This window comes from Dama dama, chromosome 29 (assembly GCF_033118175.1).
Source record: "Dama dama isolate Ldn47 chromosome 29, ASM3311817v1, whole genome shotgun sequence".
NCBI classification, from domain to species: domain Eukaryota; kingdom Metazoa; phylum Chordata; class Mammalia; order Artiodactyla; family Cervidae; genus Dama; species Dama dama.
This window is the reverse complement of record NC_083709.1, coordinates 32,058,559-32,075,476: the sequence shown is the minus strand read 5'-3', so window position 1 is coordinate 32,075,476 and position 16,918 is coordinate 32,058,559. Positions and strand designations below refer to the sequence as shown.

Sequence of the window (16,918 nt, the reverse complement as noted above, 5' to 3'; positions counted from 1 at the left end):
TGATCTTGATTCCAGCTTGTGCTTCATCCGGCCTGGCATTTTGCATGATGTACTCTGCATATAAGAGTACATATCATATATGATAGTAAAATCTTGATGGAATGGAGAATTGGCATTGAGATTAGGTTTAAAAATGAGAGAGGGAATAAAGGGTAACATTGTAACCATGAGAAATAGCTAACCAAAAAAATTAAAAGTTGGCTTTTTAAAATATATATATAAATTTTTAACTTCAAATGATAAAGGACATGGCTATAGAGACTTAGCTGGCAAGTTGACTGAATGAAGCCAGATCTCAGAATTTCCTCACCCAAAACCAATAAAATAAGGAAAATTAAGTAAAACATACAAAATACATAAGCATACATCAAAGAAAGGAGAGGAATAATATTTGAAAAGTATTAGGTCTTAAATTAGGGAAGAACAGTGTAATAGTTCATTTTATGTCAACTTGGCTAGGCCACAGTACCAAGACACTTAGTCAAACATTATTCTAGATGTTTCTGGAAAGTAGGTTTTACGAGATTATGGGAATTTGGCATTTAAATCAGTAGACTTTGAGTAATGCATATTACCCTCCATATTATGGGTGGGCCTCATCCAATCAGTTGAAGACCTTAATAGAAAAAGAGTGACCCTCCCAGGAACAAGAAGAAATTCCTCCAGAAATGCCTTTGGACTCAAGCAGCAGCTCTTCCCTGGGTTTCCAGCCTGCGGCCTTCCCTGCAGATTTTGAACTTGCCAGGTCCATAGTCACCTAAGCAAATTCCTTAAATTACTCTCTCTCTCTGGTCCCTGCTGGTTCTGTTTCTGGAAAACCCTGACCAAAACAGTCTGGGAAGCCAAATGTTTTCAAATCTTCTCCATCTACTAAATGTTCCCATCCTCCCTTCCTCCAGAGGGGCGAGCAAGACAGCAAAAGACAGAAGCTTGTTGAAATTTTACTCAGTGGCTGGCCAACTCCAAGCTGGACAGCAGCAAATCCAGATGCTGAGTGAGTGACCTCAGGAAAAGATTGGAGACAACCCCTCAGCTGCCCCCACGACACACACAGCCACCCAGTTACAGTCCTTGCTACCTTAGCAATTCATACACACTTCCCAGTGAAACACCTCATTGAAAACACTGATTACAGAAACTCCTCTTAGCTTATGCCATAATTGATACATTTGAATTAAGAAAATGTCACTAAGTTCCCAGGTAAAACTGATACTGTTAATTCACAAGCCTTAGCTTATATCACACTTCTGTCTTTTGCTACCTGGGCAGAATTTTTACTACTGGGTAAAACAGATGTCAAGATTGTTATTCATCTTGACTCCAAGTCAGAAAATTATGATTGTGTTTTCCTATATGTTTTCCCCTAGTTTGTCATTTGGATGGGCAAATGATGAAGCACTGATTGAATTTATAGTTTAACTATAATACCTATATTACTTCCCTGGTGGCTCAGAAGGTAAAGCATCTGCCTACAATGTGGGAAAACTGGGTTTGATGCCTGGGTCAGGAAGATCCCCTGGAGAAGGAAATGGCAACCCACTCCAGTACTCTTGCCTGGAAAATCCCATGGACAGAGGAACCTGGTAGGCTATAGTCCATGGGGTTGCAAAAAGTTGGACATGACTGAGCGTCTTCACTTTCACTTTCATGCCTATAAAAAACACTCCAAAATGCTCAGAGGAAGCAGAATTGTTGCAAGTGTGTATGCTGACTCATGGAGAGATATTAATATGATATATTCATATTTAATGGAGCTGGCTCAGGCATAAATCTGTCTTCTCATGGGAGTTTTTGTTTTTTTTTTTAAAGATTGTTATTCAAAGTAGCAATAAGAGCATTTTTCTATTTAATGATAGTTGAAGTCTGATATGAGTGATGAATTTCCAGATGTTCAAGCTGGTTTTAGGAAAGGCAGAGGAACCACAGATCAAATTGCCAACATCGAAAAAGCAAGAGAGTTCCAGAAAAACATCTATTTCCGCTTTCTTGACTAGGCCAAAGCCTTTGACTGTATGGATCACAATAAATTGTGGAAACTTCTGAAAGAGACAGGCATACCAGACCACCTGACCTGTCTCTTGAGAAACCTATATGCAGGTCAGGAAGTAGCAGTTAGAACTCTACATGGAACAATAGACTGGTTCCAAATAGGAAAAGGAGTACGTCAAGGCTGTATATTGTCACCTTGCTTATTTAACTTCTATGCAGGGTACATCATGAGAAACGCTGGGCTGAAGGAAGCAAAAGCTGGAATCAAGGTTGCTGGGAGTAATATCAATAACCTCAGATATGCAGATGACACCACCCTTATGGCAGAAAGTGAAGAGGAACTAAAAAGCCTCTTGATGAAAGTGAAAGAGGAGAGTGCAAAAGTTGGCTTAAAGCTCAACATTCAGAAAACTAAGATCATGGCATCTGGTCCCATCACTTCATGGGAAATAGATGGGGAAACAGTGGAAACAGTGTCAGACTTTATTTTTTGGGCTCCAAAATCACTGCAGAGGTGATTGCAGCCATGAAATTAGAAGTTTGCTTACTCCTTGGAAGGAAAGTTATGACCAACCTAGCATATTAAAAAGCAGAGACATTACTTTGTCAACAAAGGTCCGTCTAGTAAAGGCTATGGTTTTTCCAGTGGTCATGTATGGATATGAGAGTTGGACTGTGAAGGAAGCTGAGCATTGAAGAATTGATGCTTTTGAAGTGTGTTGTTGGAGAAGACTCTTGAGAGTCCCTTGGATTGCAAGGAGATCCAACCAGTCCATCCTAAAGGAGATCAGTCCTGGGTGTTTATTGAAAGGACTGATGCTGAAGCTGAAAGTCCAATACTTTGGCCACCTCATGCAAAGAGTTGACTCATTTGAAAAGACTCTGATGCTGAGAGGGATTGGGAGCAGGAGGAGAAGGGGACGACAGAGAATAGATGGCTGGATGGCATCACCGACTTGCTGCACATGAGTTTGGGTAGACTGGGAGTTTGTGATGGACAGGGAGGCCTGGTGTGCTGCGATTCATAGGGTCACAAAGAGTCAGACACGACTGAGTGACTGAACTGAAATGAACTGAAGTCTGACATTTGGAATAAATCTTGAAACTAAAATTTTACTGTTGAGAATTGTTTAATGCACTGTAAATCTGAGGAGTTCTTGGTTCTTATTGAACTCCATATCCTGGTTGGCAGCTCTGCCTGTTGTGCAGTACAGGGAAGGGGTGATTCAAAGGGAGCCTCTGGTCTGCAGAGTAGTTTATAGACCATGGACACATCTTTGTCCCTTTGACAGCTCCATCCCAAAGAGTCCGTTTCCTGTCTGAAGCCAGAGACTCTGGAGACGCTTTCTGGTATTAACGGACAAAGAATAAAGAAACAACTTATGACAGCATCAAAATCTATTGGTGCCAAGAAAGCCTTTTTGTACCATGAAGGGACATCCTCAGAAAGCGGTAGGATTTCTGCATAGCTCAGAAACTTGTTCTCTGGCCTTGGTCGCTGCTCTTGTTGCACTTGCCAGAGGGCTGTCTCCCCTGAAAGGACTTTCCTCTTATACCCAAAAGCTGGGTCCTACTTTGTGTGCCTTTAGCTACAGCTACAGTGTAGGAGGGGCCTTCCCAGGCAGCACTAGTGGTAAAGAATTTGCCTGCCAGTGCAAGAGATGTAGAGACATGGGTTCGATCCCTGCATCAGGAAGATTCCCCGAAGAGGGCATGGCAACCCACTCCAGTATTCCTGCCTAGAGAATCCCTTGGACAGAGGAACCTTGCAGGCTACAGTCCATGGGGTCGCAAAGAGTCAGACATGACTGAGCGACTTTCACTCATTCATCATTCACTATTATATCATACTCAACAGAAACTGAGGAAAGCCTCTCTTGCAGTTGTTTCTACAAAACCTAGACATTTTATTTAACATTTGCTTTCTACTTGTGTTCTGCTTTTCAGGGAAAACTTTAACTGTAAACCAAACAAAGCAAAAAGCAATTATGTGAACGGTGGAGAGGTAAAAAGTGAAGGAGAAGGGTCGTGTGGGGATTTCTACCTTGGAGGGGAAGGCAATGATGTAAAATGGGGATGTATCCTGGAATGCTGAGAAGAGAATGCACCAGGCGCCAGACCATTAAATAGATAACATGTTCTTTTCTGCCCTTTATCTAAATATTTGTTCCCCTATCTCTAATATTAATATAAGCCACCATTTCACCTCTGAATGTAAATGACACACTTCTTTGAAATTAGGGGAAAAAACGACATTTTTTCAGCCTTCTGTAGAATTCATTACAGAATTCTTTGTTAGGCTGACTCCTTTGGAGGCAGTTACTGAAAAGTAGGTCACGGTTCCTGAGAATTTTATAGAGACAAATAATATTTACTTATATATCTGTCTGAAGGAAAACAAGAAAATACCTACCATATTTTAATTCCTTACTCTAATATATGATGCCCAGTTCACTTCAGTCACTCAGTCGTGTCCGACTCTTTGTGACCCCATGAACTGCAGCATGCCAGGCCCCCCTGTCCATCACCAACTCCCTCAGTTTACTCAAACTCATGTCCATGGAGTCGGTGATGCCATCCAACTATCTCATCCTCTGTCGTCCCCTTCTCCCCCTGCGCTCAATCTTTCCTAGCATCAAGGTCTTTTCAAAGGAGTCAGCTCTTCGCATGAGGTGGCCAAAGTATTGGAGTTTCAGCTTCAACATCAGTCCTACCAAGGAACACCCAGGACTGATCTCCTTTAGGATGCACTGGTTGGATCTCCTTGCAGTCCAAGGGACTGTCAAGAGTCTTCTCCAACACCACAGTTCAAAAGCATCAATTCTCCGGCGCTCAGGTTTCTTTATAGTCCAACTCTCACATCCATACATGACCACTGGAAATAGCCTTTACTAGACGGGCCTTTGTTGACAAAAAATTGTCTCTGCTTTTCAACATGCTGTCTAGGTTAGTCATAACTTTCCTTCCAAGGAGTAAGCGTCTTTTAATTTCATGGCTGAAATCACCACCTGCAGTGATTTTGGATCCCAGAGAAATAAAGTCAGCCACTGTTTCCACTGTTTCCCCACATATTTGCCGTGAAGTGATGGGACCAGATGCCATGTTTGTAGTTTTCTGAATGTTGAGCCTTAAGCCAACTTTTTCACTCTCCTTTTTCATTTTCATCAAGAGGCTCTTTAGTTCTTCTTCACTTTCTGCCATAAGGGTGGTGTCATCTGCATATCTGAGGTTATTGATATTTCTCCCAGCAATCTTGATTCCAGCTTCTGCTTCCTCCAGCCCAGAGTTTCTCATGATGTACTCTGCATATAAGTTAAATAAGCAGGGTGACACTATACAGCCTTGACGTACTCCTTTTCCTATTTGGAACCAGTCTGTTGTTCCATGTAGAGTTCTACCTGTTGCTTCCTGACCTGCACACAGGTTTCTCAAGGGGCAGGTCAGGTGGTCTGGTATGCCCAGCTCTTTCAGAATTTTCCACAGTTTACTGTGATCCACACAGTCAAAGGCTTTGGCATAGTCAAGAAAGCAGAAATAGATGTTTTTCTGGAACTCTCTTGCTTTTTCAATGATCCAGCGGATGTTGACAATTTGATCTGTGGTTCCTCTGCCTTTTCTAAAACCAGCTTGAACATCTGGAAGTTCACGGTTCACCTATTGCTGAAGCCTGGCTTGGAGAATTTTGAGCATTACTTTACTAGCGTGTGAGATGAGTGCAATTGTGTGGTAGTCTGAGCATTCTTTGGGATTACCTTTTTTTGGGATTGGAATGAAAACCGACCTTTTCCAGTCCTGTGGCCACTGCTGAGTTTTCCACATTTGCTGGCATATTGAGTGCAGCACTTTCACAGCATCATCTTCCAGAATTTGAAATAGCTGAACTAGAATTCCATCACCTCCACTAGCATTATTCATAGTGATGCTTCCTAAGGCCCACTTGACTTCACATTCCAGGATGTCTGGCTCTAGGTGAGTGATCACACCATTGTGATTATCGGGGTCATGAAGATCTTTTTTGTACAGTTCTTCTGTGTATTCTTGCCATCTCTTCTTAATATTTTCTGCTTCTGTTAGGTCCATACCATTTCTGTCCTTAATTGTGCCCATCTTTGCATTAAATGCTCCATTGGTATCTCTAATTATCTTGAAGAGATCTCTAGTCTTTTCCATTCTATTGTTTTCCTCTATTTCTTTGCATTGATCACTGAGAAAGGCTTTCTTATCTCTCCTTGCTATTCTTTGGATCTCTGCATTCAAATGGGAATATCTTTCCTTTTCTCCTTTGCTTTTCACTTCCCTTCTTTTCACAGCTATTTGTAAGGCCTCCTCAGACAGCCATTTTGCTTTTTTGTATTTCTTTCTCCTGGGGGTGGTCTTGCTTCCTGTCTCCTGTACAATGTCACGAACCTCCATCCATAGTTCATCAGGCACTCTGTCTGTCAGATCTAGTCCCTTAAATCTATTTCTTACTTCCACTGTATAGTCATTAGGGAATTGATTTAGGTCATACCTGGATGGTGTAGTGGTTTTTTCCACTTTCTTCAATTTCAACCTGAATTTGGCCTAAGTTTATTTAATATTCACAAAAACTCTATAAATATTTTGAACCTGTTTTATTTATGGAAAAGCTGAGGCTTAGATTAAGTGGGTTTCTCAACATCACACATGTGTCCAAACAGAATGGAATTTCAATGAAAAATTCCTTATAGTGAGTTATGGGTGAGTCTGTGAGCTTTGTATTCTAGATTTCTGTTCCGATTGTTAAATCTGTTTTTACTCCTGAATTAAATACAACACTCTCTTGCTCTACAGATTTTGATGGTTCATGTTATTTTTGAGCTGATTTTGACCATTTTCTTTTCCTTTACCTTACGTTTTGAGAAAGAGGTTGCCTGATCCAGTTTCCCACTTTCCTTTTTGAAGAAAGTCTCAGTCTTTATATTCAGTGTAATTTTTGTTATTTCAGAATCCATCATATCCTTTTAAATTACAAACTCACACATCCAGCTTGCAAATGACATTTGTATATGAATGTCTACCAGTCAACCAGAGAGGATATCTACTGCTTATGCTTTTATTTCCTGACATTCTCCACTCTTGCTCTTAGTGAGAGAATTCATTTGTTTTTCCTTCTTCTTATTATTGCATTCATTGTTATTATTTTTGTTTAGTTGCTAAGTCATGTGAGACTTTTTTGCAACCCTGTGGACTATAGCCCACCAGGTTCCTCTGTCCATGTGATTTTCCAGGCAAGAATGCTGAAATGGGTTGTCATTTCCTACTCCAGGGCATCTTCCTGACCCAAGGATCAAGCCTGCATCTCCCGCATTACCAGGCAGATTCTTTACCACTGAGCCACCTGGGAAGCCCATTATTGCATTAAATATGATTGTTATTTTTAAATTTCCTTTTCTTCAAAAATAAAAAATATAAGTTTTCTATAATAAAAATTTAATAAACAGAAGAACAATTAGCTAATTATGGACACTTTATTATACAGTGTAAAGGTACAAAAATATATTTTAAAAGTACTTAAAATTTTTTAAATAGTCAAATAAATATTTTTTAAAGATAAATATTTAAGTAGATAAATAAATAAAAAGACTGTCTTGGGCATGTTTGAGGGACTAGTGCCTGTAGAGTAGAACATGATGTCGCTTAATATACCTGAAATCTTTTGACAAATTGAATCGATTCAGGGCTCAATGACAGCAGAAATGAGAGTCCTCCACGTGGCCGCGCAGGAGGCATGTGGTCTTGTTGGTCTGTGAGGATCATTTCCGTGTTGAACCAGGTGTGTGTCAGTCCTTCCTCCGGAATCTCTCCTGCAAGTTTGTTGAGGAAGAGAAGGCTCTCATGACTTCTGCTCTGACAACCTCCCAGGCACAAGGGCTGTGTCCCTTCTCTTGCAGATAGAGAGTGACTCTGTGGAAGTATTTCCTCAGAGCCAGGCTGGAGTCCCCCTTGAGCAGGGGAGCCCCTTGCAGCCCCTGCTCCTGCCTCAGACAGGCTTGCAGGTCAGTGAGCTGCTGATCCAGTGCAGTGCGGAGCTTGTCCAGGAGGCTCTGGTCCCACGCAGCGGCCGAGCCCTCAGTGCTGAAGAGCTGGAAGGTGTGCTGGGTCACCTTGTGGAGCACAGAGATGGCTTGAGCCTTCTGCAGCTGGCTGCCACCCAGCGCCTCCTGGGGGAATGCGAAGTCATTTCTGTCCTGCAGGCAGGAGGAAGGGGAGACCCTCCTCAGTTGTCGCAGGAGCGTCAGGACCCTCCTGTTGGCCAGGCTGTGGGTATGAGGCAGGTGGCAGCCCAGAGAGCAGATGGAGTTGCCGCTGAGCAGCAGCAGGGCCAGGAGTAAGGACCAGGCTGGGGCCATCGGGGACCTTGCGGATGCTTCTGGCCTGGGGAGGTGGGTGATTCTGTGAACCTGCTCTCTAGGTTCTCTGAAGACCTTCCTTCAGGCCTGTGTCTTAAATAGGAGCCCATGGTTTCCATTTTCTGAAAGTTCCCTCTTACTTTCCACTTCTCTTTTTGCTTTTCATTTTGTAATCTCCAAATTGGTTATAGCAATGTTTCCCAATGACTTTTTTCCATTATTACCTCTTCCCCTGCCCACAGAGCCTTTTAGATATTTTTTTTCTAATTGCCCACCTCATAAAATTTTGTTAACACAGATATACTGTGTATGTATTTATGTACTCTGTGGATATCTCTATTCTGTACATAGAAACAGAAAGTGCAAAGTTTATTCTTTTTATTCAATACAGGATTAAGAATGACTAAATTAAAATGTTAAGCAACAAGTTAAAAACTATCGACACAACTTTATAACTAAATTTGTTGAGTGATACAAATTTCTTTACTTATATAAATTGTAATATCAGTTCATTTCAGTCTCTCAGTCGTGTCCGACTCTTTGCAACCCCATGAATCACAGCACACCAGGCCTCCCTGTCCATCACCAGCTCCCAGAGTCCACCCAAACTCATGTCCATCGAGTCGGTGGTGCCATCCAACCATCTCATCCTCTGTTGTCCCCTTCTCCTCCTACCCCCAATCCCTCCCAGCATCAGGGTCTTTTCTAATGAGTCAACTCTTTGCATGAGGTGGCCAAAGTATTGGACTTTCAGCTTCAGCATCAGTCCTTCCAATGAATATTCAGGACTGATCTCCTTTAGGATGGACTGGTTGGATCTCCTTGCAGTCCAAGGGACTCTCAAGAGTCTTCTCCAAGACCACAGTTCAAAAGCATCGATTCTTCGGCACTCAGCTTTCTTCACAGTCCAACTCTCACATCCATACATGACCACTGGAAAAACCATAGCCTTGACTAGAAGGACCTTTGCTCGTAAAATAATGTCTCTGCTTTTTAATATGCTATCCAGGTTGGTCATGACTTTCCTTCCAAGGAGTAAACATCTTTTAATTTAGAAAATTATATATGCAAACTAGCAGTTTTAAAAATGCTTAATAATTTTAATGTAATACAATTATAAGTTATATATTATAAATTAAATAATTTAAATAATTATAAATTATTTAAAACTGCTAAAAGCAACTGAAAATTATATTCCTATTTATTTCAGTGCTTAACTTTTAATTTTGCCTCACATGAGAAAATAATTTTGAACTTCACCAGTTGTTAGATATTCATCAAAATATTGTCAACAATTTTTGTTTATTTAGTACTAGACATAATGATGAGTTGGATACCTTTAGTAGAATTAAATCATAAAATAGAAATGAACTGTATTTCAGCCCCAAGGCTCGCATCACACTCAGGTGTGCTGAGATTTAAACATAAGCAACGTCCACAAGACAGCCAACATCTGCAGGATACCTAACAGACGAAAGGATGGAAAAACAGTCCTCCATTCACAGCCATCTGTTACAAAATCAGGTTCGCAACCCTGATCTTGCATACATTTTGTGTGTCTCCTGTGAATTCAGTGTCAATGCTTCTCATGTGTTACACACACAAAAAAAAACCACTGAGAGAATAAATACTAAAATAAGGTGTTTTTTTTGTTGTTCTTAGACAAGATTGAACTTTGGAACTCCATGAACCATTGTAATGTCTAAGATGTGTTCATAACCCAAAGAACTTGGAAGCAGTTATTAACAAATGTACCATCTGGTGGGGAATGTTGATAATGGGGGTGACTCTGTATATATAGGAGCAGAGACTACACGGGAAATCTCTATACCTTCTCTCAACTTTGCTGTGAACTTAATTGCCTTTAAAAAAAGAAGTACATTAAAAAAATTGTCACTTACATATGGAATTTAGAAAAATGGTGTAAATGAACATATTTATAGAACAGAAATAGAGTCACAGATGTAAAAAAAAAACAACCTTATGTTTACCAAAGGGGAAAGGGTGGGGGAGAAATAAATTGGGAGATTGGGATTGACATATATACATACTACTATATATAATAAAATAGATAGTTAATAAGAACCTACTATAGCACCAGAAACTCAATATTCTGTAATGACCTATACAGGGAAAAAATATAAAAATGAGGGGATATTGTTGTTCAGTCGCTATGGCTCAATTGTTTCCAACTCTTTGTGACCCCATGGACAGCAACACGCCAGGCTTCCCTGTCCTTCACTATGTCCTGTAGCTTGCTCAAACACACGTCCATTGAGTCAATGATGCCATCCAATCATCTCATCCTCTGTTGTCCCCTTCTCCTCCTGTATGTATGTATGTATATATATGTAACTGATTTACTTTGTTGTGCAGCACAAACACAACATTGTAAATCAACTATACGCCAATAAAAATTACTTTTTAAAAAGATCCGTTATCAAAAACAATATTTAAAACCTAAGGAAGTAGCCTTCCTAAACTATTAGAGATAGTTCTTTCCAAGAAAACACCTTTTTAACTGTGAAGAAAAATCTGCTAGAGGACAAGACTTTTGCCTAGAACAGAAACCAGGTTTTCACATCCATCAATGTCATTATCCATCTTGGCCAACAGGTGGCATTCCTCCCTTATAAATATTCTAAGTGAAAGGGATGCTGCTTTCTATTTCCCTTTCGCTAAAGCTACCGTTACATCATTGTAACAGTCATTCACTCATTTCCAAAAATATTCACCAAGAGAAAAAGAAAAGAAAAATGCCTGTCATGTGAGAGTTTCTGAGAAACCTAGAACTTTCACACAATTTTTTATTTGAATTGGAGATTTTCTGCTCAAGTAAAATAGACAGCGGGCTTCCCTGATAGTTCAGTTGGTGAAGAATCCCCCTGCAATGCAGGAGTTGTTGTTAGTCACTCAGCCGTGTCTGACTCTTTGCAACTTCATGGACTGTAGCCTGCCAGGCTCTTCTGTCCATGGGTTTCTCCAGACAAGAATACTGGAGTGGGTTGCCATTTCCTTCTCCAGCAATGCAGGAGACCCCAGTTCAATTCCTGGGTTGTGGAAGATCTGCTGGAGAAGAAATAGGCTACCCACTCCAGTAGCCTTGGGCATCCCTTGTGGGTCAGCTGGTAAAGAATCCGCCTGCAATGTGGGAGACCAGGGTTCGATCCCGAGGTTGGGAAGATCCCCTGGAGAAGGAACAGGCTACCCACTCCAGTATTCTGGCCTGGAGAATTCTATGGACTGTATAGTCCATAGGATCTCCAAAGAGTTGGACATGACTGAGCGACTTTCACTTTCGAAACAGACAGCAAGAAACCACAAGGGAATAGGAAACAGCTGTGTGAATGGATATTACAGGTTACTGCAGAGTGAGTGAGGAGAGCCACACAGGGCATTTCTTCACCACGAGGAAGGAAGTGATTATGAAATGGAGGAAAGAATGGGATCCAGGAAAGCAGAGAGGAAAAGGGGAAGTAAGGCAGGTATCAGAATTATTTAATGCAAATAGATATATATTTTTAATATGTTCTATACAGTAATACATGCCATCAAACATTGTATGCTATATATATATATTTTTTCAACTTTCCTTTAGGAGGCTCGTCTCTGTACCAGTGCTTGAAGCCCAAGATAGAATCAAGATTGCCAGGAGAAATATTAAAAACCTCAGATACACAGATGACACCACCCTTATGGCAGAGATAAAGAGGAACTAAAGAGCCTCTTGATGAAAGTGAAAGAGGAGAGTGAAAAGCTGCCTTAAAACTCAACATTCAAAAAACTAAGATCATGGCATTCGGTCCCATCACTTTATGGCAAATAGATGGGGAAACAGTGGAAACAGTGACAGACTATTTTCTTGGGCTTCAAGATCACTGAAGATGGTGACTGCAGCCATGAAATTAAAAGACACTTGCTCCTTGGAAGAAAAACTATGACCAACCTAGACAGTATATTAAAAAACAGAGACATTACTTTGCTGACAAACATTCGTCTAGACAAAGCTGTGGTTTTTCCAGTAGTCATGTATGGATGTGAGAGTTGGACTATAAAGAAAGCTGAGCACTGAAGACTTGATGCTTTTGAACTGTGGTGCTGTAGAAGACTCTTGAGAGTCTCTTGGACTAGAGGAGATCAAACCAGTCAATCCTAAAGGAAATCAGTCCTGAATATTCACCAGAAGGACTGGTGCTGAAGCTGAAGCTCCAATACTTCGGTCACCTAATGCGAAGAACTAACTCCTTGGAAAAAACCCTGATGCTGAGAAAGATTGAAGGCAGGAGGAGAAGGGCATGACAGAGGATGAAATGGTTGGATGTCATCACCAACTCAATGGACATGAGTTTGAGCAAGGGTTGGTGATGGACGGGGAAGCCTGGTATGCTGTAGTCCATGGGGTCACAGAGTCAGACACGATTGAGCGACTGAACTGAACTGATAGAGAAAACTAAAATTGAGACAAAAGAGAACAACTATTAAGCCAATGGAGATAAAAGAGAAAATAGAATCATTCTTAAGGTCAATTAATTCAAGAGTGGGGGCTTCCCTGGTGGCTCAGACAGTAAAGAATCTGCCTGCGATGAGGGAGAATCAGGTTCGATCCCTGGGTTGGGAAGATGCCCTAGTGAAGGGAACAGCTATTCCAGTATCCTTGCCTGGAGAATTCCATGGACAGGGGAGCCTGGTAAGCTACAGTCCATGGGGTCACAAAGAGTTAGACACGACTGAGGAGCTAACACACACAGACACAGACACAGACACACACACACACAACACACACACAATCCCAGAGAAGGCAGGAAATTAAGAAAAAAACAAAGTCACAGTAACAATTAAACATAAAATAAATATAGGGAGAATGGCAAAGGTCAAGGAAATAGGTAATCTATAAAGAAAATAAGAAAAAGCAAAAATTTGTTTAAAGAAAATGTTTAATAAATTATAGAACTCTACCCAGACTGATCTAGCTAAAAAGAGGAAAAATTTTACCACACTACTATTATTCATCCCTCAATCTACACCAGTCTGGTTTCTGCCCTACTTTTCTGCCAAACCAGATCTTACTAAAGTCACCAAAGGCATCTGTGCTTCCAGAGCCACTGGATAGTTCAGCCCTGTGTGAAAGTGGTGGTTGCTCAGTTGTGTCTGACTCTTTACGACCCCATCTATAGCCCGTCAGGCTCCTCTATCCATGGGGATTCTCCAGGCAAGAATACGGGATTGGGTTGCCATGCCCTCCTCCAGGGGATCTTCCCAACCCAGGAATCAAACCAGGGTCTCCTGCATTGTAGGCATATTCTTTACCAGCTGGCCCACCAGGGAACCCCCTATATATATATATATATATGTGCCCCAATGTAATTTTTTAAAAAATAATAAAAAATAGAAGTTTTCTGTACCCAAAAATTTAATGAACATGGAAAATAATAAATTGACTAAATACAAAGAATGTATTTTTTCTCTGAAACCACTGTGTAAAGATTCACATATTATTATATGAACAAGGTTATTTAAATCTTTATAAATAGGTAAATAAATAAATAAATGATAGATAAATAGATCAGCTTGGGCATCTGTGAGGGCCTAGTGCCTGTAGAATAGAACATGATATAGCTTAAATTCTTGAAAATATTTGACAACCTGATTCATTTCAGGGCTCAATGACAGCAGAAATGAGAGTCCTCCACGTGGCCGGGCAGGAGGCATGTGCTCTTGTTGGTCTGTGAGGATCATTTCCGTGTTGAACCAGGTGTGTGTCAGTCCCTCCTCCGGAATCTCTCCTGCAAGTTTGTTGAGGAAGAGAAGGCTCTCATGACTTCTGCTCTGACAACCTCCCAGGCACAAAGGCTGTGTCCCTTCTCTTGCAGATAGAGAGTGACTCTGTGGAAGTAATTCCTCAGAGCCAGGCTGGAGTCCCCCTTGAGCAGGGGAGCCCCTTGCAGCCCCTGCTCCTGCCTCAGACAGGCTTGCAGGTCAGTGAGCTGCTGATCCAGTGCAGTGCGGAGCTTGTCCAGGAGGCTCTGGTCCCACGCAGTGGCCGAGCCCTTGGTGCTGAAGAGCTGGAAGGTGTGCTGGGTCACCTCGTGGAGCACAGAGATGGCTTGAGCCCTCTGCAACTGGCTGCCACCCAGCGCCTCCTGGGGGAATGCAAAGTCATTTCTGCCCTGCAGGCAGGAGGAAGGGGAGACCCTCCTCAGTTGTCGCAGGAGCGTCAGGACCCTCCTGTTGGCCAGGCTGTGGGTGTGAGGCAGGTGGCAGCCCAGAGAACAGATGGCGTTGCCGCTGAGCAGCAGCAGGGCCAGGAGTAAGGACCAGGCTGGGGCCATCGGGGACCTTGCAGATGCTGCTGGCCTGGGGAGGTGGGTGACTCTGTGAACCTGCTCTCTAGGTTCTCTGAAGACCTTCCTTCAGGCCTGTGTCTTAAATAGGAGCCCATGGTTTCCATTTTCTGAGAGTCCCCTCTTACTTTCTACTTCTCTCTTTGCTTTTCATTTTGTACTGTCCAAATGGGTACGGGCAGAATTTCTCAATCACTTTTTTTTTCATTATTGCTCTTCTTTCTTCTTCCTACAGAGCCTTTCTAGATATTTTTTTTCTAATTCCTCCCCACCTCATGAAATTTTGATAACACTGATATATTGTGTATGTATTTATGTGACCTATGGATGTCTCTACTCTGTACATAGAAAAAGAGTGCAAATCTTACTCTTTAAATTCAGTGCAGAGTTAAATTTCAGCTTTAATTTAAATCTGAGAGTTATTGAATTTTAATTTAACTTTAAAACTAAGTTTTCAGAGTGACTTTTAAAGTAACATATTTACTTATATAAGTCAATTCAGTTCAGTCACTCAGTCGTGTCTGACTCTTTGCGACCCCATGAACTGCAGCATGCCAGGCCTCCCTGTCCATCACCAACTCCCAGAGTCCACCCAAACCCATGTCCCTCAAGTCGGTGATGCCATCCAACCACCTCATGCTCTGTTGTCCCCTTCTTCTGCCCTCAATCTCTCCCAGCATCAGGGTCTTTTCCAATGAGTCAGCTCTTCGCATCAGGTGGCCAAAGTATTGGAGTTTCAGCTTCAATATCAGTCCTACAAGGAACACCCAGGACTGATCTCCTTTAGGATGGACTGGTTGGATCCTCTTACAATCCAAGGAACTCTCAAGAGTCTTCTCCAACACCACAGTTCAAAATCATCAATTCTTTAGTGCTCAGCTTTCTTTATAGTTCAACTCTCACATCCATACATGACCACTGGAAAAACCATAGCCTTTAGGAGACAAACCTTTGTTGGCAAAGTAATGTCTCTGCTTTTTAATACGCTGTCTAGGTTGGTCATAACTTTCCTTCCAAAGAATAAGCGTCTTTTAATTTCATTGCTTCAGTCACCATCTGCAGTGATTTTGCAGCCCAGGAAAATAAAGTTAGCCACTGTTTCCCCATCTATCTGCCATGAAGTGATGGGACCAGATGCCATGATCTTAGTTTTCTGAATGTTGGGCTTTAATCCAACTTTTTCACTCTCCTCTTTCACTTTCATCAAGAGGCTCTTTAGTTCTTCACTTTCTTCCATAAGGGTGGTGTCATCTGCATATATGAAGTTATCGCTATTTCTCCCAGCAATCTTGATTCCAGCTTGTGCTTCCTCCAGCCCAGTGTTTCTTATGATGTACTCTGCATATAAATTAAATAAGCAGGGTGACAATATACTCCTTTTCCCATTTGGAACCAGTCTGTTGTTCCATGTCCAGTCCTAACTGTTGCTTCCTGACCTGCATACATATAAGTAGGAATTTTCAAATACAGTATTCAAATTATCAAATTACATATTCAAGTAAAATTTAGATAAATATTTTATAATAATACCAAAGTATAGACATACATAAAAGTAATTCAAAGCTGCTCAAAATCATTGAAAAACTATTTCTTTCATATTTATTTTAGGGACATAACATTTAATTTTGCTTCATATCAAAAAACAATTGTTACTTCACTGCCTGCTAGATATTCATCTGGATATTGTTACCATTTTTTTCTGTTTACCACTCACCACAATCATGAATATGTTGAACAACTCTAGAAGAATTACATAATAAAATGTAATTTTTTATTTTATTTACAAATAAAAATTTCTATTTGTATTTAGTTTCCAGAGTCCAAATCACACTGAAACTCAAACACAAACAACCTCCACAAGATAGCCAATGGTTGCTCCTAAGTATGGGAAGGCTACCTCTCACAATATGACTTTGAGATCATGCAACTGATGGAGAGAAGGTTCTCCAATGAACCATCAAGTCACCTTAGGTTGTACCACCATTGGTGTACATCATTTGTTTTTCTTCCTTGAACTCAATCTCAATGCTTCCCTTGTGCATAATATATTAGAAAGCCCAAATACAGAAATAAATACTAAGGAGTAAGATTTTGTTATATCTGGTTTAGCTTTGAAGTACCACAAATCATTGTAATGACAGGATTTGCTCATATTCCAAAAAACAAATGTCCGCAAACATGGAAACATATCATCTCCGGTAGAAAGCATGATTTAGG

At 41.1% G+C, this 16,918-nt stretch overlaps 2 protein-coding genes across 2 annotated transcripts; both read right to left on the bottom strand.

Moving 5' to 3' along the window:
• Positions 1-7,790: 7,790 nt before the first annotated feature.
• Positions 7,791-8,360, bottom strand: LOC133048623 (interferon alpha-1-like). Its single transcript, XM_061132370.1, has one exon. The coding sequence runs from the start codon at positions 8,358-8,360 to the stop codon at positions 7,791-7,793; it is 570 nt and encodes a 189-aa protein (XP_060988353.1).
• A 5,759-nt stretch (positions 8,361-14,119) lies between these two features.
• LOC133048622 (interferon alpha-1-like) lies at positions 14,120-14,689 on the bottom strand. The gene has a single exon (XM_061132369.1). The coding sequence runs from the start codon at positions 14,687-14,689 to the stop codon at positions 14,120-14,122; it is 570 nt and encodes a 189-aa protein (XP_060988352.1).
• Between the last annotated feature and the right edge of the window lie 2,229 nt (positions 14,690-16,918).

Excerpts from the sequence above, each read along its gene's own strand:
- LOC133048623 (XM_061132370.1), bottom strand. The coding sequence starts at position 8,360 with ATGGCCCCAGCCTGGTCCTTACTCCTGGCCCTGCTGCTGCTCAGCGGC.
- LOC133048622 (XM_061132369.1), bottom strand. The coding sequence starts at position 14,689 with ATGGCCCCAGCCTGGTCCTTACTCCTGGCCCTGCTGCTGCTCAGCGGC.